Source organism: Condylura cristata, unplaced genomic scaffold (assembly GCF_000260355.1).
Source record: "Condylura cristata isolate star-nosed mole 26May11 unplaced genomic scaffold, ConCri1.0 scaffold00015, whole genome shotgun sequence".
Lineage (NCBI taxonomy): Eukaryota > Metazoa > Chordata > Mammalia > Eulipotyphla > Talpidae > Condylura > Condylura cristata.
In genome coordinates, this window is record NW_004567116.1 from 17074507 (window position 1) to 17094086 (window position 19580).

General features: G+C 45.5%; 1 protein-coding gene across 1 annotated transcript in view; it reads left to right on the forward strand.

Moving 5' to 3' along the window:
• The window catches only part of LMO2 (LIM domain only 2 (rhombotin-like 1)), a 58416-nt gene that overhangs the window by 28752 nt on the left and 10084 nt on the right, over positions 1 to 19580 (forward strand). The window contains exons 2-3 of the mRNA XM_012725186.1: positions 1284 to 1594; positions 19453 to 19557. Of these exons, the coding sequence (XP_012580640.1) occupies positions 1284 to 1594; positions 19453 to 19557 (416 nt within the window). The remainder of the gene's footprint in view (positions 1 to 1283; positions 1595 to 19452; positions 19558 to 19580) is intronic.

The following is a 19580-nucleotide window of genomic DNA, read 5'->3' on the forward strand; positions in this document are numbered from 1 at the left end:
GCAATAAAATATAAGTTACCATGCGCCATAAATTATACCAATTACATATCTCATTAAATCCTCACAACAGCCTTGCGAGAATTTTATAATTCCCATTTATAGATGAAAATTGGAGATGAGAAAGTAAGGGCTTTACCACATAAGGAGCTGAGTCAGAATTCAAATCGAGGTTTGTTTTTTTAAAAACTACAAGACTAGTCTTCTTCTCCAGAGAAACTTCTATTTTCTTTTTAAATTAAAACCCCCAGCCTTCCGTGCATGTTATTGCCGGAGTGTCATAAAACAGCCCGTCCTAGTCTGAGCCCCGCATAACATACATGAGGCCGCCTGGAGAGCTCCGCCCTGAGCCACCCTTGCCCAGAGGCACCATCAGGGGCCAGGACAGTGGTCAGTCCATAGCAAAAGCCTCCACACCCCCAGCCCAAGGCTCAGCCTTAAACTTCTACAGTTCACTCTAAAGATAACCCAAGAGGTTGCAGCGCTTCCTGGTTGTTAAAACAACAACTACAGTGGCAGGATTAAGAACTACAGATCAGTGGGGTAGAAATGAGGAAGGAAACGGCATGTCAGATGACTGTTTTCCCCCCAAAGGCTCTGCTCTTTCTAGCGCCAGGACTTGCTTAGTTACAGTGGGAGAATTTGATTGCTCAAATACTGAACACTTTCTCTCAATGTCAAGGTTGCTCAAATCTCTGGGTGCTTTGACATCTGGGGTGCATGAGAACCCCCTCGGGGGTGTATGCTTTCTTCTCTGCCAGGCTGCTTTGACACAAATCCCCCCTAGAAAGTCTTTCCTCACACTGTCCAACGTGCATCTCTCAATCTTCTGCACTCCAGAAGAGCTGATCTTAACCCCCTCCACCCCTACTTTTGTCCTGTCCTGTTTTCACCAAATTTCTTGCTACTTTGATTTTTTCTCCTTCGCAGGTTCCCCTCCATTTCCTGCTTCAGGCCAAAGGACTTCCTACTTGCCCACTTTTGGGTTTGCTCTCTGGAAGGAAACGCCAGGGTGGTCCATTCATGACACCACATTCTTCAGGCTCAAGGGACACTCCTTGGCCCATGAAAAACTCCTCTCCCTGGGAGCCTTGAGATTTCCAGTTCACAAGCTGCCACAAGAGGAGAGATTGAGTTTGATGTGGTTAAGACAGTCGTCACTCCATCACTCCCACTCCGCCTTCATCCTTTCAGCCCCAAGCCACTCTCCTGTGCCTCACCCTCGCTTTCCATTTCTCTGGATTCGTTCTCACAGGTTCACCACTATCCCTCACGGCCTCAACTAGGATTACAGCTGGGGCCACAGAGCCCGTTTTCTGCTCAGCCACTCCCATCCAGGCTCATTACAGCGAACAAGAGAAAGAGAAAGCAAGAGGGAGTGGACCTGCAAAGACTGTTGTTACACGGTTTCCCGAAGTCCCAGAAATAGACAGCCAGACTTCCGACTGGCAGAGCCACTGTGCTAACCACCAGACCGCACTGCCAGATAAGAAACATGTTAGGTTGTACCCTATTTCCTTCATCAGCTCCAGTTTCTCAAATATCTTGAATTTCAGAAAGCCTCACCGTGATCCTAAGATTTGGAGAAGGTGGAAAGGTGAGGACAGAGGATCTGGTACAAATACATTTTCAACCACAGAAATGAAGAAACGACCATGACAGATTAATCACGAGCTAACTTTCTCAGGTGCATAACAAGAGAAAGAAATGAACTGGACCTGCATAGGCAGTAAGGAAGCTAACGAATCTGCAAGCTAACGAATGTGTCCTGGGATTGTTATTTGTGTACACTCTTTTATTGAGTGCCTACTGTATGTCAAGCACCATGCATAGAACTGTGGATTCAGAGATTAGATATCTCTGTGGAATGGGGGCTGAACTACAATCAGATTCACCTAGATTCCAAAACTTGAGCTCAGCACCACCTCGACCATGGAACTAATTTTGATTCACTTTCCCACAGCAGCCTCGGCAGGCAGCTGTGTTGTCAGCCGCTGCAGGAAGAGTGATGGTTGGGGTGTTGACAAGCTCCTAATTGGAAGGTAGGAGGTGCCGCCAGAGATCAGCCATAAAAGATATCTTTGGGCCAGGGTGGGCTGCTAATGCTTGCAAGGAAAGCGGGGGTGAGGTCGGCTGAGCTGTCACCCTGGGACGGGGCCTGGCCCAGAAGACAGATGATCCAGGCAAGGGGAGGCAGCTGACAGACAGGACCCATCTGGGGAAGACACCTTTTAAGGGATGGCAACAACAGCATGCAAACCATTCAGGAGACAGTGAGCATCTTGGGGTACGCACAGGACAGGAAAGCCTGTGGCCCAGAGACTAGGCCCAAATGGCAGTGTGGGGAGAGCAGCTGTGAAGACAAGTGACAGGAGAGATGGAAATTTTTTTTATTAGTCAATAAACCAACAACTACTTATAAGTGACTTCTATACACCTCTAACTGTTCAGGCCCTGTGGGTTCAAAAGAAGAACCAAGTTTGAATTTGACATCAAAGTAAATGGTGACTTAATCCATACACTTAAATTATTGCTGGGTAAGGGGAGACTGCATGTGTCATGCAAAATCGGTTCTTGTGCACCCCCTGTCCTGACTATCTCATTTAATCCACCCCATTACACTGCAGGGTGGGTTACCCTTGTCCCTGCTTTAGAAATGAGGGTGCTGAGGCTCTGGGAGGCTGGGTACCTCATCTAAGTTTGTCTGGTTGGTAAGTGGTTGGGCCAGGATTTAAATCCAGGTCTGGGAGTCTCTGAAATTTCTGGTAGGGTCTGCAGAATCCCTTTACTGGAATAACAAGTAGGTGCTGCACTGAACACTTGGGGGAAATTAAACACTTGTGCTGGTCTGCAGCACAGGAGAGAGTTTCAAGAGGAAGAGACAAGGGAGGGAGGGAGGCTAAGAATGAACTGGGTCAGAGATGGCTTCTTGGAATTGGTGGGTCTTGGAACAGGCACAAAACACTCACTGCAAAAGCCACAGCTCCACCTAATCAAACAGATAACCAAGTTACCCACAGGCCCAGCCTCTGAACCCTGAGCTTGCGACAGCTGCAAAGACAGCAACTGGCTTGACCAGAAGTTAGAAGGAAACATCTCCTCGGTGTTCCACCCAGGAATTGGCTCTCCTTTGCTCAGGGGCTTGCAGGCATCAGGGCAGAAAGAAGAGGTGGCACAGGCACCCGGCGCTGCAGTGCCAGGGCCTCCCAAGAAGGAACAGGTGCGGAGCAGGGCAATTAGCCCAGAGGGCGTCAGGGGTCCAGGAGCCCAGGTCTGATCAGGGAAGCCACCGGTATTACATCATCTGCTGGTGAGTAGGCTTGATTAACTCTCCAATGAATGGAGTATCATGAGGGAACATTTTTTTTTTTTCGTCTTCTTCAAGGAGCCAGAAGTGCTAATTAAATTTGTCTTTTAAAATAAAGCTATTCTGATGGGGACATGAGCCTTTAAGCCTCCCCCCATGGTGTTCTGGGCAGTCTGACTTCTCCATGAGAGGGAGGAAGAGTGTCTATTCATAGACTGTGACTTGGTCCCATGGTGAGTCAGACATGGTTTGAGCCGGATGGTTGCTAATGTCTTTGGGAGCAGCTAATTTACCCATCTAATTTTTTCCCCTACACCAGTCACATAGGGGGACCACTTGATTATTTTGATTGAAAAAAGAAGCCAGTGTTCATCATAATGTCCTCAGCAACTTGTGTGTGTGTGTGTGTGTGTGTGCACAATATTACTGACATGATCCTGTTCTTGCTAGCATTTTCAAACACATTCCAATTCTGAATTGAGGGCAAGGATCGTATTGGCATGCCTTGGAGCAGCCATGGCTCCGAGGCGGTTATCATTTTAAAGGTACCTCTTAAAAGCCAAGGTGCTCGGGGAATGTGGCCAACTGTTCCTACCACCATCAGGGACCAATGAAGGGGAACAAATATTTGAGAGTGTCTGCCTCGTGCTAGGGTTTCATATAGCTTATCTGGTTGACTTCTCACAACTACTCTTTGAAACTGGTATGGAGTTTTCATTGTTCCAGGCTCTTGTCCCAATAGCTGTGCTTAGAGAAAACCCACATTTTCCCAGGCCCCATCTGAAAATTCAGTCTTCTCTAAAGCCTTTCCCGACTTGATCAATCAAATGAGTTATGTTCTCCTTTGTGCTCTCAGAAAATCATAGAATTTAAGGAGTAGGCAGCCTCGGTTTTCTTGTCTATAATATAGGGCTGACACCAGGGCCATCATGAGGAAGGAATGAACTAAATCATGCAGGAGCTTCTGGAATGGCCAGCACTTAGCTCTCATTCTTCACTGTTAGTAACGATAATAATAATAATATCACGTAGATTGCCTCTAGGCAGGGATAGCATCTACTTTGCTCGTGGTTCTATTCCTAGGGACTAGGAGCACTTGGACCACGGGAGACCCTCCTTGTTCAGCTGCAGCCTCGGCTGCACCTGCCTTGTTCCTACAGCCAAGCCCTGGCCAGTTCTGCAGGACGGCCCCTGCCCTGGGGCCTACTCACCCTCTCTGCCCACATGTCCTGATGTTGAAGCCCCTTGAGTTGTGGCCCCTTCTTCTGTCTCTCTCCACCCCCATCCATTCCCAGATGCATCTTGAGTAACACCCTGCTCAAAATTCTTCGAAGAACTAGTGGTTTATGAAATCCACATACTTAGAGGCTAACATCCAGGGCTTTCCCAGCAAGATGCTATATTTACCTTTCTCACCCCTATTCTACTGCTCACCCAGAAATATTGAATACGCGTGGGTAAAGAGTGGGTGAAGTGTGCCACTTGCAAAAGATGACCGACGAGCCCAATGGTGCTCCCAGTGCACACTGGTGACAATGGGCCCTCCCCCAGGTCCCCGGGGTGACCAGAATGCCCCAGTCATGATGGCTACAGCTGTGTTACTAACTTGCTTCTGCCACCACACTGCCATGAACTCCATGATAACAGGTCTTCTCTTAAAGCTACGAAATGACATGTAATTTCTCAAATCAGTTTTTTTGAGTACTCTAATCTCCTTGAGTTCTGCCCCTAAAGGCCTGCACCATAACAAAATGCCCCCATGTCTCCTGTATTGGTTCTGAAAGGAGATGCAGGCTCCAAGTCATGGATTCCCACCTCTGCCTGCCTGCCTCAAGCTTTGCAATCCCCTAGCCCCCCCGACCCCCTTGTTCAATCTGAGCTCCATTCACAAAGGATTGGTGCCTGCACAAAGGGCAGATAATAACCTGTGGCCTGCTGGCCACAGTCAGACAGCAAAATCCAAGACAGTGCATTTCAACCAGCCTGGAAAGTGGGTGCTACTGCCCCTTAAAATGGCCCCCGTGATGGGACTTATGATGGGCTGAAAGGCTGGCTAACTTGGGGTTCTCTTCACAGGAAGTACTGGCACGTGGATTGATACCTGCCACCATGTGGGTGTTGGAGAAAGGTGACAAGAGAGCCTAGCCCAACACCAGTACTGTGAAATATCGTGCCAAAGGCTATGCATTCCCCAGTACAGGATGCTGACGCAAGGGCAGCCACTCATGGCTGTGGCCACAGGTGACCCCCAGCATTAAGATGAGAAGCACCAAAATCTGTTGTAGAGTCCAAAACCTGCAAATGGTATCGTGGAAACTTTAGGCCATCACATAACTGGCTATTCCGCAGATGGCCTCTGTCTGGGGCACCACATCCCTCCTCAGTGCCAGGACACTGAGTAGTATGGCACCCACAGTATCAGCACTGTCTGTCAACCCTTTTTCTGTCGTATCATAGGCCCGGCACAGTACGTTATCCTGAACAGCCATCAGGAAAAACAAAAAGGAATCTGGTCTGTCCGCCTGTGCCCCCACTCCACAGGTCTGCCCATCACCACATTACAGGCTGTGACCACAGCACAGGCACCATCACATCCCACAGGATGACCACCTGGTTACCTGTATCAGTTGCCGTCACTATCACCTACCCACATGCCAGGGCACAGGCATCTTCTCTTGGAGATGTGCCATTTGGAATTTACCACACACCCAAAAGGTGAATACTAGACAGACTTCCACAGTTCTAATGTTCCTCTCTCCCCATGCTCCCCGCTGTGCAAAATAAACCCTGTTCCCATTGTGGTAAAAGATCCCCCTCCCTGGAAAGCCCAAAGATAGTCCACTGCGTAAGTCTATCCCCAGGCTAATCTGTAGGTGCACGTGGTCAAGGCCACATCCGAACAACCAGAACTCATACAATATTGATAACACTCTGCCCCCATGAGCCAGCCACCCCCTTACTTGCGCCATGTCAGATGACTCTGAGTTCACAGAAAAGGCTCACATAAAACTACCACTCCCAGATGCTACTGGTCTGCACCCCCTGGTTCACCCTGTCCTCGCCAGGACCAGATGTGGAGGACACTGATGCTGTCAAGCCTGGCCCTGGCCAGCCACGCCCCTCTCCAAATGCACTTGCTTGTGTTTATGTCTTCTTAGGCACCATGCCATGCTGGGGGAACTGGCCCTCTGCTGGCCCAGAGAGCAAAGGAACAAGAGCTATTCAAAGCCCAAAAGGGGACCTGCTTCACCCAGGCCTCTCCCCTAGCAAACTCCCTAAACTCACCTGCACACTCTGACAACTTCCCCACCATTTTCCTGACCACTCCACCATGAGACCTCACAGTCCTTAGCCAGAGATGATAAGCCACTTTCCAACCCATTGCCATAGATTGAAGAGTGACTTGGGGCTGGAAAAGTGAGACCCGGGAGTCACAGTAGGTCACACCAGGACGATGGTGGAGGCAGCAGAGGAAGAGTCCAGGATTCTATCACCCTAGCTGACATAACAGTAGTAGCACTTGAGGTGTTTTCTGAAGGGCAAAAATCCCTAACAGGCTAGCTCATGATGATTTGCTAACTGCCCAGGGGAAGGACATGGCCTCAAGGGAATTTCTTGCTGCACGTGGATAAAGAACACGTGCCAAGTGGGCTCTCCCTGGTGGCACAATGGGTTAAGGCTCTCAGAGGCCACTACAGATGAGTTCAATCCCCCACATGGCACAGCAGACCTCTTCTGACCTGCTCGCTGCTCCCCTCAGCAGTGTATTTCAGTACTTCTGGCTGTTCTTCTCCCCACTCTGTCTCTGGCGAATCCTCTCACCCACCACACCTCTGGCCTGTACCCGGGTTCCATAAGCATAAATAAATAAATAAATAAATAGTTTTGAAAATGTTAAAGTAATACAAATAGCCAAGTAATCCAAATAGTCAAGAGGTAGAAGAACCACCAAACCAAAACCACATTTGACATGCAGTACCCTGAACCCTGAGGCCTGGTGACCTTGTCCCAGAAAGTCCTTGCACAAGCGAGTGGATTTTACATACTGAACCGGCTATGTAAGATCACTGCAGCCCACAAGACAAGCAGAAGGTAATCAGCGCCTGCACCACCTCCAGATATTTTCCAACAGATCTAGATCTAGGCTCCTGGCCTAGATCTATGACCCCAGAACCAGGTACTCCCTCCCCATTGGTGTCAGTGCACCCTCTTGTCAGTGGGCCCCACCCCCAGAGAGTAGCTAGTGCCAGGGTCAAGAATAAATCTGTTGTGTGGTGTGTCATGTGTCTTGACATTCAGCACTTTAAACAGGAATTGGGAATGGCAGATGAGTTGCCAAGTTAGACCTTCCAGCAAAAGGAAACCTAGCCCATTGTTATGTTATCATGACCCCAGCATTGCACCCCCAACTCCTAGCCCCACACCCAGGCCCTCACCCAGGCTGTTTTCTGCCAGCCATAACCACTTGGTTGGTTAGGAGAACCAGCTGTGAATTCACTGGCTATTACTCCTACTCAGTGCTCCTGTGATCTAGTTCCCTCATCCATAAAGTTATGTTCATAAAGTATAGTGAGGGGCGGGGCCCAGCATTCTAGATAAACCTCATAGCCCAAGTCTGACACTAACAAAATTCCCAGATATTCACTAGTGGGGGCAACTCAATGTCTACTTCCTCCAGGAAGCCTTCTATGGCTTTCCTGATTCTGATTTCTCCTAAATTGAATCTGATTGTGTTTTGTTCAGTCCCTCACTCTCAATCATGTATTTGTTTTGCATTACATAACTGTTCATTTTGACTTCCTAAGTAATTAAGAAAATGTCCTTGAGGAAGGACCTTGATTACACTTGGCTCTCCTAGTAACTCATTGTCTTATCTTGCACTAAATTTTCTCAGAATTGAGTTTCCCTGGGATGGTAAATACATGGCATGTGTGCTAATATCCCCCCATTCCCATATGCTTGGGAGAATAAATGATTCTCTTGCCCCCAGAACCCGGATTCACACTCAGAATCCTTCTTAACAGTGCTTTGGGTATTGTCTCCTAATGTATTCAATAAATATGTGTTGAGGCTTACTAGATACCACTCCCTGATTAGCAGTCTGGAGATAAAACTTGGGTATCATGTTGTGCCTGCACTTTTGGAACTTGTCAGTTAATGAAAAAAGAAAGACAATAAAGATATACATAGATAAGAAAACATCAGAGGCCCTCCCTGGTGGTACGAGGGGTTAAAGCACAGTGCTATGATGCTATTCACAGCCACTGCAGCACCAGTTCGATTCCTGGCAGGGAGATGACCCAATGGCACAGCAGACCTCTCCTGTCTGCTGTGCTCCCTCAGCAGTGCATTCCAGTTAATCCGCCTGTTTTGTTCCCCATCTGTCCCTGGTGAATCCTCTCACCCCCTGTACCTCTGGCCTAGACCCCAGTTCTTGTATGCATAAATAAATAAATATTTTTTTAAATGATAAAAAATTAGCTTGACTTTAAAAAGAAAACATCAGGTAGTAATGAATACCAGATAAAAATAAATAGTGGTGTGATAGTGCCAGGGGAGGAGTTTCCTTTAGGCAGAGTGTCTAGGAAAGACTTTCTGAGACCTGTGGAGATTTTGATCTGATAGATTTCATCTAGGTATATGAAAATGTGTGGTTAATAAGAAATGCAGGAAATTTAGGAAACACTAACATGGAAAGTAAGAGCAAGAGGGTGGAGTCAGGAGACTTATGCTGAAATCCCATTCCCTACACAAATGTACTTGTGACTCTGAGTAAGTTCTTGAACGTCTCTGACCCTCCTTCTCTGTGAAGTTGGAATACTGCTATTGCTGATCCCGCACAGTTGTTACTAGATTGAGCAAGACAAGACATAGGATATGCCTGGCACTTACTATGTTCAGTAAATGGTGGCTCTTCTTTGCAACAACAGAGCCATCTATTCCTGTGATCTTTATCTGAATTACTCAAAAGACAAAGGCAAGAAATGCCACTTACTGGGTAATATGATCTGAATTGAGTTTTACCAAGTGAAGCTCTTCCTCTTGAAAAATACATTCTCAAAAGTCAGTTTCATGAGTAAGAATGTGAGTCCCAGGAATAAGTGTCCTGTGACTACCACTCCTGTTCAGGCAGGTTGAAGATTTGTAAGGGTTTGAGCCTATGCCCTCTCTTATCCCCTCGAAGTCTGGTCTCCTGCCCTTTCTAGCTCCTGGGGAATTCCTGAGACCCAAAGGGAGGAATAAGTACATGGGGAGAGACCTAAATAGACCACAGGCCTTCTCAGACCAACGAGCGCAGCCAACTGAAAAGCCACAGCAGCCTTGATAAGGGCTGTTCCTGATACACTACTGTGGACATTTGGAGAAGGGGCCACTCCTTCCCATTTATAAGTTGGGCTTGCACATGACGAAGGGGAAAAAAAAAGCCAGCAGGAAGCAGCCTTCTTCAATCAGTGAAGAAACCGTTAGCTCCATCCCTGGGCCCTGATGCCAAAGCCCCGCTGGTCCCACCCAGTCATGCTATCAAGGACACTCAGGCATCAGAGGGCCTGGGGCACTTGTCCCTAGTTTATCAAGGACCTGTGGAAACAGTTCTCTAACTGAAGATAAAGAACTCCTTTTTTCTGTGTGCTCTCTTTGAATTCTCTCTACTTGTAGCTACCTACCAGAAGATTCCTCTCATTTTCTTTCATTAACAACGGCTCTAAAAAGCAGCTATTTTCAACCTGGATTTGAAGTAATTGGTGGAGGCAGGTAAGTTGAGTTTCACTCATTCATTCCTTCAATAAATATTTACTGGGAGCTTACTATATACTAGATAACTGGGCTAGCCTCTTAGGTTGACTTACGAGCAGATGGCACTTAGAGTTGTGTGTGTGTGTGGGGGGGGGGCAACAGTACTTCATCACAAAATACAGAATTACAAATAGTGATCTAATCTGGGAATGAGGTTATCTAGTGGAGGGTCTTGATCTCGTCGATGGCAGGTGATCTCTGAATAAGTAATATTTGAAGCTGAGAGTGTGTATAATAATCTTATAGATTTCCCTCTTGCCCACCCACAGTGGGTGTTTCAAGGTTAAAAAAAAAAAAAAGATGGTTCAGTTTCCAAAAGAGACAAGAGACTTGCTGTCTTTCCACATCAGTCCTATTTCCAATACCAAGTCACCATTATTTGACCCTTGTGAAGGTTAGGATGGAAATGACTCCTTGGAGTGATACAGTAGCCAGCATAAACCTGCCAGGACCTCGTTCATGATTCAGTTCACTTTGCAAAAGTTGCCAGATAAAAGATATTTCTAGATGGAGGGCCACGCAAGAAATACAAATGGAGTATTTTTGAATAGCTCTTCCTTCATAAGATATGACCCAAGGCGGCCTCTGGATACGGGAAGCATCGGAGCCTGGAAGTGGGAGTGGAGTTGAGCTGGGGTCTATGCAAGCAGCCCTGGGCCTATGGAAAGGGGGCTGTGGCCTGAAGGGTCATTAAAGACTCTCTCCTTGAGCTGCTACCACCTCCCAGCTGCTACCACCTCCCAGAGTGGAGCCTGGGCCTACCTCACTCTAACTCCAGGCTTCTCAGGGCAGATAGCTGTAAGTGAGAGTGCTGAGTTTCCTTAAGCTGTGGCTTTACATCATAACGAACTGCTCCCTTTATCCCTGTCGCTGAGCCAAGTGCGCTCCTGCCAAGAAACTCATCTGGAAGTCAGAGGCCAGCACTGCCAACCTGGCTTAAGGGTACAGGGTTTGTGGTCACTGGGGGGGGGGGGGGGACTTGATGAATGCCTTACCGCTCAGGACCTGGCTTCACCCTTCAACATCGGGATGATTAAATGGTTCCGAGATGAATCTGATAGGATCGTGAGTTCTGGAAACCATAGGTAAAATTCTTCAGATGGGCATAGGGGCATACCTAGGGCATGGTCTTTAGCATTAACTGGGTTTTTGTTGTGTGTCCATGTGTGTTAAAATACACATGACACAAAATTTCCCATTTTAACCACTCCCAAGTATACAGTTCAGGCACGCTAAGCAAATCTGCATTTTTGTACACCCTTCAGCCATCCCCAGAACTGTTTCTTATTTTCACAAATGAAAACTCTATTCCTATTAAGTAATAACTCACCCCCTGCCCAGTCCTCGCAACCACCATCCTATTTTCTCTATTAATTGGACTCTTCTAGGGACAGCAAATGATTAGAATTACATAATGTTTGTCTTCTTGTTCATTTGACTTGGCTAGTTTCACTTAGCAAAAGTTCTTCAAGGTTGTAGCATGTGTCAGAGTTTTCTTCCTTTTCAGGGTGGAATAATATTCCAGGGAATGCATATGCTACTTTATTTTTAAGCCCACTCATCGGTCGATGGACACTGGGGTTAACATTATCTATCTGATCAGAGGCTAGCATTAATCTTTGGTTAACATGAGAGATGCTAATGTGAACATGGGTATATCGACATCGGTCCAAGAGCCTGCTGAATTCTTTTGTTTCTCTGCCCATATGGGGAATTGCTGGCTCCAGTAATTCTACTTTTAATTTTTTGAGAAATTGACATACTTTTCTCCATAGTAACCACACCATCTTACATTTCACAGTATATGATGGTTCTAATCTTTCTATATTTTTTCTGAGCATTGTTATTTTTTTTTTTTTTTCTGACAGCCATCTCGATGGGTGTGAGATGGCTTCTCATGATGGTTTTGGTTTACATTTCCCTGCTGACAGTGATATTGAACAGGTTTCCATTGCTTACTGGCCATTTCTGCATCTTCATTGGAGAAATGGTCATTTAAGTTTCTGGGTCCATTTTCAAGTTGAATTGTTTGTTAAGGCATAAAAGTTCTTTACATACTGCAGATATTAACCTCTGGTCAGGTATATAATTTGCATATTTTTTCCCATTCCATGGGTTTTCTTTTTGGCTTCTTGGTGCCCTTTAATACATAAAAGTTTTAATTTTGACATAGCCCAGTTGATCTATTTTTAATTTTGTTGACTACATTATTTTTGGTGTCAACTTAAAGAATCTTTGCAAAATGTTTCTCTCTGTGTTTTCTTCCAAGAGGTTTATAGTTTTAGTTACCAAGTCTCTTACTACCATTGCAGGAACCATCTTTGACAGTGATTTGGGTGAAAACTTTCTCACCAATGTGAAGACCTTGATCTTTGAGAGTTTCAGTGTGAATCTCAGAATCAGTAAATTAATCATTGGGGTGTGATATTTGAAATCTTTCAATCAAAGAGGATTAGTAAGTATTTCCAAAGTCATATCAGTACCTTAGGAGCAATTGAAAATGAAAATTGTAGTCTCTTCTACAAGAATGTAAAGAACTGTTGAGCTGGCCAGATGTGGCACATACATGAAACTATCACACTGCAAGGCACAGTGTAATGAGCATCTAACTGGGTCCCAGAGCCATGACACTCAGGAAGGGAACTGACACCATGATTTTCAGAAGACAGAAAAACCTTCCGGGTAAAGGTGTGTCTTAAGTTAGTGGAACCATTTGGACAGACAGAGAGAACTGAGGATTTTGAACTAAATGCAATTGACTGTCATTTACTTGTTAGGATCCTCTGCCTGCAACACACATTATCTTCTCCTGACCCTATTTTTATGGTTGTCTCTATTTTATCACTGCAAGCACTGAAACTCAGAGATTTGCCTATGATTAATGACCCAGATAGTAAGTTGTGAAGCAGAAACTTGAAACCTCTATTCTTAACCACTTTATTACTCTAGTACCAAAGTTTTGAAACACAGACAAAGCAGATACCCAAGATAGAGAGAATAAGTATGTACAGAAAAGGGCACAAGCAAGGTGTTTGAGAATAAGGAAGAACAGCCTGGCTGGATGGGAAAGCCAGGCTTCAGGGTGTGGAATATCAAGTTGGATTGATGGCATGGGCAGAAAAACAGGGCACCTTTAATGGAAACATGAGGAGTTTGGTCTTGATCTGCTGGAAGGAAAGAGTCCCATATAGAACTTTGGCACTAACCTTCCAGCTTATCTCTTCCCTCTATCAAAATAAGAGCACTGAAGTCCCAAAAAATTTAAGCCACTTGCTGACGGTCATGGATAATAGGGAGCCATTGCAAATTCTTGAGCAGTATAGTGACCATAAAGATAGCTTAGTCTGACAGTAAGACAAGTGAGTGGCAGCTGAAGGAAAGCAGAGAAAACAAGCAGAATGAGGCCAACAGCTGTTTCCTTGGATTTTGCTGAAAGATTCCTCTCAGCAATGGGTATCTTTAGAGAAATGCCATCAGCTCTCTTTCCCACTGAGGTTTGATATTTAGGAAGCAAGTATCATCAGGAAGGTCAAAATTGATCTTCCATTGTCAGATTCAGTGTTCTCAGTGAGACCCAAAGATGATAAGTCAGTTTCCCTAGAAGTGACCTTACCCCTTGCATCAATAGAAGGGAATACAAAGTCTCCAACCAGAAACCCCCAACACTGAACAAAGAATGGCCCCCACTGCTATCTCTTTATGTCACCTCCTAGATATGAGTTGGCCTGACCTCCGTAAGCCTAACTCACAGGAGATACCAAGAACAGAAATGATTAGGCTAGAGTTCCCCAAGCAAGGAGACTGACCCCATCCTGCTGCGACTGAACCCTCTCTGTGGGAGAACTCCATTTATCCACCTGTGTCCAGCCAAGAAAGCCCTGCCCTGGTTGACGATCCTCCTCTGAAGTTCTCTTTCTTTAATTGATTCTAATGATAAGCCCTGTCCTAAGCATTTAATATGCATCATCTCCTACAACCCTTGGATAAATTATTCCCATTTTACACGTGGTGGAACTGAGCTCAGGCCCACCAAATAATGTGCCTAAAATCACGAGGCTAAGAACCAGGACTAAAATATCAGCCTGTCTAGTTTCATAGCCTGTTCCTTTACCTGTTCGATTGACTGAGTTCACTAGCCCATGTGTCCTAATGAGTGAGATGCGGGGAGCTTGTAGGGGACAGTCAAGTTTCAAGGGGGACTGTGGTGCTTCCAGACTCCACCTGGACCTAAGTGTTCCTAAAAGCCATGAACCTGGACTCTTTCTCAAACCAAATTCTTGTAGCAAAATCTACATGGTATCTGAGTCTTCATCTTTTTCCAGCCATGATGCTCAAGGAAGAAAAGGGATCTTCAAGGGAGCAGCAACTCTGCCCTCCGCACCTTCATTCATTCAACTGATATTTATAGAGGGCCTGTTATAATGCTGGGCACATTTTAGGTGGTAAAGATACAACTGAGAAGAAGCCACAAAGAATTTGTAACCTCGTGAATTTTAGATTTTAGCTGGGAATAAAAACCAAAACAAAACACACAAATAAACTACAAATATATGTGTGGCAAAGACATGATGATGACACTAGAAAGAAAGATAAGGAGATGATGAGATGTGGGATTTAAAATGTTCTTATGAGGCTAAAACTTGTGAACTGGAATAAAGCGATCTGATGAAGTACATGGGAGCCATGGATGATGTAGAGGAAGAGCATCTCAGGCAAAAGAAAGAACAAGTGCAGAAAACCTTCAGTATGAGTAAACTCGTTTTTATGGTCAGGTTAGTTGGAACAAAAAAGAGTGAGGGGATTGTGATAGAGAAGAAAGTAGGGGCCAGAAAGTCTAAGGTCTTTTAAATCACAATAAGGTGTTGGATTTCAAATGTGCTATTCCAGGGTCTCAGGCACTGTGCTTTGACCTTCAGATGAGGCTGCCTCTGAGTAGCTAGGGAGAGGAGACAGTGTGCATGAACCAGGAGCACAGGGAAAACTCAGTAAGTCAGCTCTGACTTGCCCTTGAATGTGGAGCAGCAAATGAGCTCAAGCTCCATTACCCAAGAGAGAAGGAGAGGGAGGGCTTGATGGGTCAGAGGTGGAAGGAACCTCTGAAGCTAGTCTCTTTTGTCTGTCATCAAAGGGGACTTGAATAACCAATGGGTGTTCAACTATTTTAAAGTTGGAATTTCTGTGTAAGCAGTACCTTCCACAAAAGTATACATACTATATACCAATCTCCTTTCCAAGTATTTCATAGGTTTCATGTCACTGGATCCTTCTAAGAGCTCCATGACAAGGCTCTCTGAATATGCCCACTTTGCAGATGCAGAAGCTGAAGTTCAGAGAGAAGGAGAGCAACATATCCAAGGCCAAGAAGTATAGAGTTGCTGGGGTTGACCAAGGGTGGGTGAAGCCCTCTAGGGCACTTTAGAACCCCTATTGCTCCAAGGAAAAAGCTGAGAAATTCACGTTTCCAGGCCCTTCCTCTAAGATATGCTATGTGCTTACCTCCTTAGAGTAGAATTTTGACATTTGAGGGCATTTACTTCAGCACTTGCTTTTGCCTCTTCACTTCGTTGTAAACGATGATCTAGAAGTTGTGAGAAGGGGGGAAATCAGATTAATAAAATCAGGGATGCGGCAGAATTCAGCACTGTGGTTGGGAAACAATAAAGTGGTTGGCAGGAACTATATGGGGACAATTCCTGAATTTCTGGTAGAAAAATATGAGTTCCTCCAGCCATATCAGGCCAGCTGATATCTTAAGTGCACCTCAGTTCTGCAGCACCTCAGTCTGCACGTCTGGACAGAGGTCCTGACTGGCCGAAAGTGGTTGCTTCCTGATAAGGTGGTGATTACTTCTGAAAGATGGGGTAATATCCTCAGCTATTTTTTCAGAGCATTTGCTGTGCACCAGCTCTATGCAAAATATTTTGCATTTATCATTCTATTTGATGCTGTCAAAACTCCCAAGAGGTGGCAGGCATCCTGGTGACCTCGAGGTTACCATGGCCCCCTTTTGACACACAGAGGAGTAGAGTAACTTCCTGCAAATCACACAACTGAACTATGTCTACTTGACACCTGTGCTCATTCTCCTAAGACTCCATTGATACAGAATTTTTTAAAGATTTGGGGTGGGAGGGTACTCTTTCCTATTGTAGAGGAAACCTGATTTATTCATCACTAAGGTTGTTTACTAACTGGTCTAACATTCTGTGAAAACATATCCATCAACTGGCCCTGAGAGTTCAGAAATGAGTTTGGGAAGCAGATGTCGGCTACTATTAAGTAGTTTAAAGAATTTTGCAAGGGAACTGAAGCCAGATGAAGATAAATCTTTGCTTTTGTCCCCATGTGTGAATGTCACAACTAACAGGCATATGATGCAACTTGGAAAAAAGTAAAAGAGGTGAACTGGGCATTTTCCCCAAGTCCATTTTAGCAAAGAAAGGTAGTCAGTCACTTGAAACTGCTCTTCTAGAAAATACTTGTAAATACAATAAGCACAAATAATAGAAGATGCCAACAGGAAAAAAAAAAACTGATCTACCTTGGGTCAGATACATGGGGCAGACTGGAGTCAGTCAGGAAGGAGACCTAGGAAAATTTCTAAGTTTTAGGGTACTTAAGACTTGTAAGGCATGGGGGAGGGTGAGAAGGAATGAAATTGCATTCCCACTGGGTAGGATCAAGGACAGATTCTCTAACTTTCAAGAACCATTTTACATGTTCAAATCACCTCATCGTTACTGAGTCCCTCTTCCGCATGAAGCAGAGGGTAGCAATGGAGGGTACAATAAGGTCGTGATTGCTTTAAAATTATTCATAATAGAAACACATTGTGGGACTTGATTCTAAATGTTAAACTTAAATTTGAGCAATTTAATTGTCCGTTGAATAGAAATGAAATCCCACTGGTAGGCAGTTATTTCTTACAACCACTGTGTGTGAAATTGAAATCTTAAGATACCATTTCAAATATTCACTTTCTCTGAGGAAGTTCTCCCCAAAGAGTTGTGAAAGATAAGAAACTGACCCCAAGTCATAGGCAGAAATCTCTCTGTATCCACTAGGGTCAAAACAGAAGCATATTATTAAAAGGAAACGTTCTGCCCCAAAGCTGGCCTTTCAGAGGTTACCTCCTGGAAAGCAAGGCTATATTTAACAACTAGCATGAGCCCCATGGAAAACTGTAGCAAAGAAGGCAGCAACTTATCAGATTTAATAAAATCAAGCAGATGCAAACATATCATCTAGTCACCAAGATATGAACGATACAATGGGAAACTGGTTATGTGTATTGTTCAGGAGCAACAGGGGATTAAAAGAAGGGATCCTGCTGTTTGTTTGTTAAAAATGGAATTGTCGTTTTAAATTTGGGTGGGATATTCTTATTTTAAATCCCCATTTCACCTTCAACTTAATTTCAAGCTCTTTTTCAATTCCTTTAATAATGCCTTTTGTTATAAGATGCTGCCTTTTATGAGTATTTAATCTATGCCAAATTCTCTCCATGCATTAATCTCTTATCTGTTCCCCCAAGTGTCTGTGCATGCTTTGCACGCGTTCGCCCACTAAATCATCACAACAACTTATAATATGGGTTCCGGAGCCCTATTTCACAGCTGAGGATACTGGGGCTTCAAAGTCCTGCCGTTAGCACAAGTTCACCCAGGTGGGAAATGGTGGGCCTGCAGGCCGGTGTCTGACTCCAGAGCCACTAGCCAATGCTGCCTCCTCAAGTGACATAGCTTTTCTAGGCCACCTCCAGTGGTTAAGGAGGAAGTCTAAGCAAACCCACACAGTTTGATCCAAAGTTCTGACACTTTAATTAACTGATTATAATAGGTAAACTGCTAATCCCAGCCTACATGTTTACCTTCATTTCTGATTATAAAGTGGTAGGTTACAAATTTATCACATAATTTAGGCTTGCCTAATCAGTCTAGGGGTTTTCCTTTATTATTGAAAAACAAAGATGTGATCAGGAGAATGTCTTTTTATATATTGTTGTCAGTCTTGACTCCAATTCAAAGCTGCTTTCACACCACACACACACACACACACAGAGAGAAACTTTAATTACACCTATTAAAGACCCAAACTTTAGATGTGAAGACAAGAAAATAACAAAAGTATGAAGACAATAGTAAATTCTAGTTACACTTGTGAAAAGTCAGTGCCGATTTGGCTCTGATTAGGGAAAATGAAGTACCCAGAGATTCACTTCTGACTTCAAGCACCACCTTTTAGGGAAGCTGTGCTCAGCCAGTGCCATCTTTAAAATGGGAAGAAAATGTCAGGCTGTTCCTATAGAAAATAGGCTCTGAAATACTTCCTGGTTTCCCCACAGGACTTGTGACTGGCACGGAGCACAAGCAGTCATTTTCAAGAACTCTGGCCAGGGCAGAGGGAACCAAAGTTTTTCTCTAGAAAAGGCAGAGTATTAGCTTCCTCTCTCCTCTGCATTCTTCCCCCCTGCCTAGAACTTGCCCTGGGGGTTGGAGTGGAAACCTGTACTCCCAAATCAAGTCTGACTACTCTGTTGCCCTGACCCTGGGCAAAATAATCTGTCCAGCATTGCTCTCGATCATTGGAAAAACACTTTCTCTGCATAGAGTATTACTGGCATCACAGGGGGCCACTGTAACCGCAGGAGTCCGATTTTTGAAAGATGCTGAGGGAGGGAATTCCGCCGCCAGCAGATGCAGAGGAGACTCAGACCTGCGTGGTCCCTCCCAACCACCCTCCCGCCGGGATTAGCTGCCCCTGGCACTGCTCAGGCGCACCCCGCCCGTGCGGTCCCCGCTCTCGCCGCTCTCGTCTCCCCTGTGAAGCGCAGTCAGTCACCAGCCCGCAGCCAGCAGAGCCGCGCTGTCTGGGCATCCCCCTCCGAGCGTGTCTGCGGACCTGGGACCTCGAACCCCCGGACGGGCGGGAAAGCCTCGGACCGCTTATATTTCTGTACGTGCTTATTTCCTATTCTTGCCTTTTCTTTCTTCCTTGAGCGACCTACTGGTTACTTTCAGTCTTAGTTAAACCAAAAGGGAAATGCCGTAGAGGGGAAGCCCTAGAGAATGGTCGAGCAGGCAGTCCAGTCTTCTCTCCAAAGAGAGATGTGCACTAGCGACTCTCCCATCCCCGAAGCTGGCCCCTTTAAGAAGCTAAGTCTGTCTCGCTGCTGCTGTTTGTATTGCTAATCCCCAGGAGCCCCGTTAAAAAAAGGGGGGGGGGAGGAGAAAAAAAAAAGGGGGAGAACTGGGCATCTGTCTCTTTAAATGTGATTTCCTTCTATTGTATTTGAATCGTGATCAGGAAAAAGGAAATGAAACCAGAGACAGAGGGAAGCTGAGCGAAAATAGACCTTCCCGAGAGAGGAGGGAGCCCCGGGAGCGCGGCACGGTCCCCACCCCCAGGCCGCCGCCCCCTGCCTGCCCTCGGCGGCTGGCTGCGCTCGGGGACCCGCTGTAGGTGCGAGGGGCTCGGGGCA